The 8,459-nt window shown below is 33.6% G+C and overlaps 1 protein-coding gene across 1 annotated transcript; it reads left to right on the top strand.

Annotated features, from left to right (window-relative positions):
- The first annotated feature begins 6,040 nt into the window (after nucleotides 1–6,040).
- LOC149531948 (SKP1-like protein 1A) lies at nucleotides 6,041–7,840 on the top strand. The gene is made up of 2 exons (XM_089809118.1): nucleotides 6,041–6,488; nucleotides 7,493–7,840. The coding sequence occupies exons 1-2, from the start codon at nucleotides 6,183–6,185 to the stop codon at nucleotides 7,664–7,666; spliced, it is 480 nt and encodes a 159-aa protein (XP_089665244.1). The 5' UTR covers nucleotides 6,041–6,182; the 3' UTR covers nucleotides 7,667–7,840.
- Nucleotides 7,841–8,459: the final 619 nt, after the last annotated feature.

Genomic DNA, 8,459 nt, shown 5'->3' on the forward strand with positions numbered 1-8,459 from the left:
GGTCGAATTTGAAGACCTCGAAGTCCTAGAGTTTTTCTTTCCAAACTTAGATAAATCTAGTAGGGAAAGGATCACTTTTGAGTTCCCTCCAAGCTCCAAGGCCAAAGATTTGAAGGAATCTGATGAAATCATAATGGTTTATTGGAAGAGGGAAGGAGAAACCTAGCTTTAGAGTGCTCTTGCAGTGATGGTTTTTTGGGATAACTGGCCTTCCTCTCTCGGATGAGTTCTTATCACATTAAAGATATGTGGTTTAAGGATTGATGTGATTTTGTTCCTTGTATAAATTTTATGGGCTCTATGGTTACTTGGTTATAGTCTCCGACAACATTCCTAGTGGCCAGGGCACTAGTGTTGGTTATGATTTTGGAAGCCTATGGCTTGGTCTTTATGATATGGTGGCAATGTAATTATGTTTTAGTAGATTTGAAGACTTTTGGGTCTAGTAGGTGGTCTGGTTTCTCCCCTGTTGTATTTAAGTTTTTTCTTTTTTTCCTTTTGGTCTCCCCTATTGTATTTGAGGTTTTTCTTGTTTCCTTTTGGTCTCCCCTTTTTTGGTTCTTTGATATGGGTCTAGCATAATTCTATAGATGAAATTTTTTTGGAAGCAAGGTTTCATCCATGGTAGATGTGGATCCTATTATATAGAATTGTAATTTAGTCTTTATAGTAATTAGTTGTGTTTTCCTCGAATGATCATATGTAAAGATCCATATATCAATATAGTATTTACTTTGGGTGCTATTGGGTCTTGCTTCTATTTGGATTGATTCTTGTTTTTGTTTATTTCAAATTGGTAAGTTTGATGCTTATTCAATATATTTCTAACCCTTGAATCTGCATTGAGCAATATTTTTTTATGAATCCTTCAAACTTTGATACATCATATTTGGGCACTCTGGGTATTTGATATTAGTGAAACACATCCCATTTTAAACAAAGGAGCAATCAGACATAATTAAAAGGAAGCTAATCCATATATAAATTGTTAACTGATTTATCATCTATTTAATCATGTTCTTTAATAATAGAGGCAATAGTAGAGTTCTTCCCCTTAGTTTAGGCTCAAATTTGAGTAGTGATTTATTTCAATTAATCCTAGAATTTAGTTAAATTTATTTTTAAGGATAAATCTACCTAATCAAACTTCTTTAAGAGGTATTCCTAATAACTGACCAAGTACTTAATACTAATCAAAGATATTATTAGGCACGTGTACCAAGAAAAGGGTATTAAGATCAGAGGTTAAGCAGGTTTAATTACACAAAAAATAGATCAGATCCATTTATCATGAAGTTGAATGATATAAACAAAATGACTTTTTGACAGAAATACAAGGATATCAAGTCTAATGATATTTTTCTAACAGAACTAACGTAATTTTTTAGTTCCATTATCATCAACAGGTTAGCAAGGTGTAATTACAAATTTAATATTTGCAGAGGTATAACTTATTGCAAGAAATGAATATCAGCACGTCTTCACCATTTATTCCTTTGCCACTAAAAAGTAAAAGATGTATGTAATTAAGATCAACATCTCTGGAAATATTCACAGGGGAATCTTTTCAATTATATTTTATATAACATAAAAGAAAATAGAAATGTTGAGACTAGGGTATGCCTCTTTTAATCATGTAAAAATAAAGGACTAAGGTCCCAGAAAAGACTGGAGGTTTTCTTCTTTGATTTTTCCTACCATTTCCTATTTGAATGGAGATACTATGTTGTCTTTGTATTAAATTAATATAATTATCTAGGCTTTGGTTGTTTACCAATCAAAAATAATAATAATGATCAAATTAATGACCAACTTAATGATTAAAATAGTTTAGTCATAAAATTGGTTGTGATATTAATTACCGGCAATAAACTACCAATGGTCACGTGATCAAAATTCGTCATATATCTACAATTTTTAGTAGTTTATTTAGTAATATATTTGTTTTTTATACTAGTGACCTTTTCTCTTCATCCTATTAGTAGAAGTCATAGAAAGATCAATCCAAAGGAAAGGGACTAGTGGGCTTTGGAAAGGAATTCAAATAGAAAATGGCCTAGAGGTAACCACCTACTCTTAGTTTGCAGATGATATGAGCTTCTTTGGTTTAGAAATCATGGAAGAGGAATATATTATGAAACAAGTTCTAAATGTCTACACTTTATCTTCTAGCCAAAGTGTTAATTAGGGAAAATCCGAGGTTTTTTTTTCAATACTGAAAGAACAATGCAACAAGTAATACAAAATATGTTTGAAGTCTGGACTCAGAAGCTACTTGGAATATTTCTTGACACCCCAATATTTGAGGGCATGACAAAAGTAGAATATTGGAAGGATCTCACTGATGGTTTCTTGGAAGAGTAGGTGGCTTACCTTTGCAAGAAGGATATTAATGTTAAAATCAGTCATTTTCATAATGCCCATCTTTTCTATGTCATTTTTTATAATTTCTAACAAAGCTTGTGAAACTTTCCAATAGTAGATGAGAATTTTTTTATGGAATGGACACAAACAAGACAAATTCACCATCATGGCATGGGACAAAATTTTGTGACCCAAAGGTGGTGGTGGTGGGGCTGGTTTAAGGTAGTGAAAACTTCTAAATACCAAAATGGGTGCAAAACTCATATGGACACTCTATTCAAACCCAAAGAAAAGACGTGAAAATATTAAGAGAAAAGTATCTAGATAACTAAGACAATGAGAAGATCCTCAATATTGACAACCCTCTCAAATGATTTTCCCTTTGGAATTTTTTGAAGAATTGTAGAAGTCTAATCACTGAACATATCACATGGCAACTAGGTGATCAATGGTGCAAAAGTAGATTTCTGGAATGACTCATGGGAGGTTTTTGAGGCATTGGAAGAAGAAACTCCACCCAACATCATTGAAGCCACTACTAGAAGTTGGGGAGTGAAGGTTAAAGATATTTTTGACCAAATTGTTGTCCAAATTGGACATACCATGGTGTACATGGAAGGATCTTACCTCATTGTGATTGTCCCTTGATGATCAAACAAGGCTAAATGACATTTCAAATGTCAGAATAGTTCTTGGTACCAATGGGCCTAATATTATCAAATGTTGTGGGTCAAAACAACGAAAGCACTTAGTAGAAGTAGGATACTCACTCCTAGAAAATATTCAAAGGAACATCTCTTGGGGGAATAAGCTATGTTGGCATGGCTCATCTTTTCCCAAGGTTGGGGCCTTCAAATGGCTAGTGGACAATGGGTGTGCATTGACTGGAGAAATATTAAAGAAATGTGGATTTTCTAGGTCAATTAGGTGTGTTTATGTGCTAAGGCTAATGAAACATCTGACCACCTTTTCTTACATTATGAATACACCAAAGTAGCATGGGAATTAATCTTCAAAAAAAATGAATTGGAAAGTTCCAATGTCATACAAGTTCCAATTCCATACAAATTAAAAGATTGGCTATCATGGCCATTAAAAACCAAGGAGTCTACCTTTGCTATAATTTGGAACATCCTTCCCTCTATTGTGCTATGGGTTGTACGGAACACACGAAATCAAAGAATTTTCTAGAATAAGATTGAAGAGAGTGTCATATTCCTATCTAGGGTAGAAAAGTTAATCTCTGAATTGGTGTCTAATGCGACCTCCAAAATTAATCCAAGATGCATTCTTTCAATTGATCAAATGCTCAAATTGAAAAGGAATGGACTTCCATCAAATTCAAGCCTGTTAATGGGTTAAGAGGGGTTGATCCTTGTAAATCCAAGAAGAAATTGATGGTGTAGAATCCACTTCATGTGATAGACAAAAATAGACTTCGATGATGTGTCTAAAAGAAATTGTGGAGTCTCGAGAGTGGGAGCAATGGCTTGAAGTGAATATGAAAACATTGTGGCTATGATAGTGAAATAGATAGAAAATGAAACTAACAACTAGACAGAATTTATGGTTGCAATCAAAGCAACATTGCTCAGGCTGAATATTGGGGTGCACAAAATTCACCTCAAAGGCGATTCATAGGTGATTTTTTATAGCATTATGAAAGGGGAACTAGAGGCATGGCATCTTGTCAAACACATCAAGAAAAATCAAATTCTTCTAGAGAGATTTAAAGACTTCAAAGTCTCACATGTACTTAGGGAAGTGAATACATCATTGATAAGCTTTCTAAATTTGGAGCTTATAAAAATAGAGCTTTTTAAAGATTTTCAAGGATAGATCCTCCTTATTTGAAATGTCCTTCAAACTTTCTCACACCAATAAATAATGGGCATGGAAAAGGAAGCCTCAGATAAAAGATCATATCCAGGATAAATGTAATGCAAAACATCAAACTTTAATGCAGCATTTAAGGTGAAGTGACTCTAGGCACATATGCATCAATCATTTGCTTTATTCACGTGTGTATGCCATGATGATTTCTCAATGTCAGAGTCTAAGCTTCTCGAAAGATCCAAATTGCTTTTAAACTTTGAAGTCATGGTGCGATGTGGGTTCTCTATCAGGGCAAGGCATAGAAACCAACTTATGTCTTAAAATAGAGGGTCAAATTCTAGGATTCGATGGACAAATTCTATGTAGGCACCTAGGCAATATTTTCAAATTCATGGAGGTTGTGAGGTCGATGTTTGGTCTTGAATGCCTTCATATGTGTTGGAGGCCTCGCTTTAATAGAGGTGACCTCTCTTTTCCTTTCCATGGGTCTATAAGTGTGAATAAGCAAGGAGGGAGTGAAAAACATTGTCATTTTCTATCTAAATTCATAGTGGTCAGGAGGCTCGGAGACATTGTTGAAAGGGTTATTTTGGGTGTTGGAGTTGACATGAATGATAGCCTTTGGAGAATGGTGAGTGTTGGAAACACCCCAATTCAACCCCTCATTATTTGGTCCTCATTAAATCCACTAAGGAATATGATTCCAAAGGTTCTTGAGGGTTTGGGATAACATGTGTATCTTTGTCTTAAATCAAGATAGAATGAGGGGTGCTACTGGAAGAAAAGGAAGGAGACTTTACAAGGTTACTCCTTGATGCTCGATGGTTCCCATTGGTGAGGATGACAGGCCTATGTTCACAAGACAATTTTTTCCCAAGCCTGCAACAATGAAACAAAGATCATCTCCTCAAACTTTAAAGAGGGCTCATGAGAAAGGCGTAGTGGCTAATGCATTCAACATGTCCTTGAATAAAGAAGAATAGAGCATAGACATGGATGCAAAAGGGCACTCACAGAGAAAGATGGAGGCATTACCAACTTCACAAGGGAAGAAGTTGCAACTTGGTTTAAGGATTGAGGTACCCCCTTCTTTGGTGTCTGTACATAGTCTCTTTGAATAGTACGGTCTCTTGTTTATTGGGTTTGGTCTGGTAATCTAGTTGGTCTTTATGTTGTAAGGGTTGTTCTCGAGCTTTGTTGATGGGAATTTTGGTGGTCTAGTTAGAAAGGTTATGTGGATGTTCGAGATGGAAGTTTGATCTCCATCGGTTGTCATTTGATGACTTTTCAAATGTAATTTAATATCCTTTTTTATAAATAAATATTATGTTAACAATAATCTAAAAATATATATTGTAATACATTCTAATAAAAAAAGTTATAAATTATAAAATTAATTTTGGTAAAAAATTCTCTAAATGACCTTTTGAATTTTTGAATTACTAATTAAATTGATCTTATATTAATATTCTAGAATGATCGAAATATTTTTATCATTATAGAATACAAAACAATATAAATTATTATTAAAAGAACCAAATACATATATATATATATATATATATATATATATATATATATATATATATATATATATCATAACAAACAAATTTAAGAAAATTAAAGAAATTATTATTATTATGAAAGAAGTGAGAAGAATTTAAAATATTATTATTATTATTATTAGGAAAATAAGCCAATGATTCAAAAGCGGCCAAATTAAGAAAATCAATGCAAAACAAGAGCCAAAGAGCACGGCCCAAGATGAAAGAAAAAGGAAACTCAGTTACCGGATAAAGAAGTTCCTATATTTAGATCGTCAGTGCTGTAAAATACAGTGTTTGTCGGTGCGGGCTATTTTTATTAGAATACAAAAGTTCGTCCCTCCTATAAATAGGATCAGCCGCACATTGTAGCACATTAACTACCTTTGCTCTTGTTCGATTCTCTGTCGACGCAGTTTCCTTGAGCTTTCAATATCCATGGCGCAGGAGATCAAGAAAGCGATATTGAAGAGTTCAGACGAGGAGATATTTGAGGTTGATGAGGCGGTGGCATTTGAGTCGGAAACATTGAAGCAATTGATTGAGGATACGGGTGCAGAGAGTGTGCTGCCCTTGCCAAACGTAAGTGGTAAAATTCTTGCCAAAGTTATCGAATTTTGCAACTATCATGTGGAAGCCGACAAGATCGTCGAGGAAAAGGCCGCCATTTCCAAAAAAGATGTGGAAAAGTGGGAGCAGGACTTCATAAAAGTGGATCTGGATACACTTTTCGATCTTATTTTGGTATGTAAGGTTCTCTGTGTCTCTTAATTAGGGCGTTTGAATGTAGTTTTTGCTGGTATGCCTAGGGTTAGGGTTTTCTGGAAACATTAATGGATAGTTTGGCTTTCGAATACTTGATATGTATTTGATCGCAGGATGAATTTGTTACCGTAGGGTTTGCAGGGTTCCAGTTTCATTATTTGTGATATGATTAGACTGTAGTTAAACCAATTTTTATGTTTTCGGATAAATCGAAGCAAATTTGTTTGTGGACTTTATCTGGCATTACAGTGTATTTATTGGTAGAATTTTCCTCATGAATTTTTGTGCGATTTTGTTTTTAAGCTGCCTATGTTTTTTTCGCCTAGTATTGGACCATAGGCTTCATATTTTGTGTGGTTTGTTTTAGTTTTGTAGGCTTTTTTTTAGCACATTTGAACGATCCATTTTTGACGATTTTCCTAAAGTTTCATAAAATTTGAGGCAGATTGTCTGAAGTTTTCCACAAAATTTGAAGCAATTTTTTACGAACCCCAGAAAATTTGAAGGAATTTGTTAGGTTATTCAGAGAAGTTGAACCTTTCTATTTAAGGTTGCTCAGAAAAACTGAAGTTCTCTATTGAAAAGGGTAGCCTTTGAGAGTAGTACGTCAATATGATTTTTTTTTTCTGAAAAACAACAATAATATTTAAGTTACTAATTTGACTCCCTCAAAGCTTTTTCAAGGCTTAGCACATATTTTACTTAATTAATCTTAAGATTAAGGCACTCCTCCACTCTAATTTCCATAAGAGAGTGGAACATTATTTATATATTCAAAATAGTAGTAAAATTGCAAGTGTATGTTTAGTCCATGTTTTAGATAGATATCTGTCTGTGTTTGCCTGTAGACGATATGTTTATTTGTTAAATCTTTTGTTGTACTGTATTTGATAACGTGCTTGTAGTTAAATTTATTTTATCTATTGATATAGATGTATGCTGGAAATGATGACTGATTATATATATTTATTTGTTGTGAACAGGCTGCAAACTATCTGAACATAAAGAACCTTTTGGAGTTAACGTGTCAAACTGTTGCTGATTTGATGAAGGGTAAAACTCCAGAAGAGATCCGAGAGATATTTAACATACAGAATGACTATACTCCTGAAGAGGAAGCGGAAGTCCGGCGTGAAAACCAATGGGCTTTTGAGTAAATTTGGAATTCCCAGCAATTTGTTTTCTATATAGTCTTGTGGAATGATACTTGGTTTTCTTGCCTATTGTGGGGCCGTACTTGGACCGTACTTGGATGTCTTTTCATTTTTTATCTTTAAGAACCTGGATATTTGATAAATGATATTAGTATTTCTTGGCAATTTTCTTTAAAATGACTTGTCTATAAAAAATAACTTAGATATGTTATGAATGATTTCTGTTTATTAGATTGAATTTGTATTAACAATATTACATGAAGAATGTTTTGAAATGTCTTATTAGTTTTTGTCTATAAAGAGGGAGATTCTACAACTAATTTTTGTGTACTCCAAAAATATTATGTTACATTTGTAATATTTTCGAATTATCTTATTTTTATTTTAATATTTTTAAGAATGTTTATTTTTCTAATTGATTGGTTGTTTTAATCTACACAAAAATGTGTGTTAAAATGTTGTCACACTTTTATGAATCATTACATGTAAGAAAATTCAAGAATGAGCCCTCACAAATCGATCCATAGCTCTCTACTCATAGAGTGCAAGGGTTTGCAATGGAGGCCCTCAGTTTGACCTATTTTTGTGCCCATGCAAGTACACCATGAGATGAGAGATTCAAAGAGGAAAAGCAAGAATGCTAGTCTCCATGATCTTCAAATATGCATGAAAATAAGATCTAATCTATGAAAGCAAAATCTAATCTATAAATGCAAGATCTAAGCTAAAAGCCCATGATGGGTGCAAGAGAGAAAAAGACAAAAAAATAGAAGTTCTCCACAAAAAGCTTTTGTAT

Source organism: Cupressus sempervirens, chromosome 11 (assembly GCF_028749045.1).
Source record: "Cupressus sempervirens isolate cs-2001-9-10 chromosome 11, ASM2874904v1, whole genome shotgun sequence".
Taxonomy (NCBI): Eukaryota; Viridiplantae; Streptophyta; class Pinopsida; order Cupressales; family Cupressaceae; genus Cupressus; species Cupressus sempervirens.

Bases quoted from the DNA above. Each gene is read 5' to 3' on its own strand.
- LOC149531948 (XM_089809118.1), top strand. From the start codon at position 6,183: ATGGCGCAGGAGATCAAGAAAGCGATATTGAAGAGTTCAGACGAGGAG. The intron at 6,489-7,492 runs GTATGTAAGGTT...TGTTGTGAACAG, and splicing joins CACTTTTCGATCTTATTTTG to GCTGCAAACTATCTGAACAT.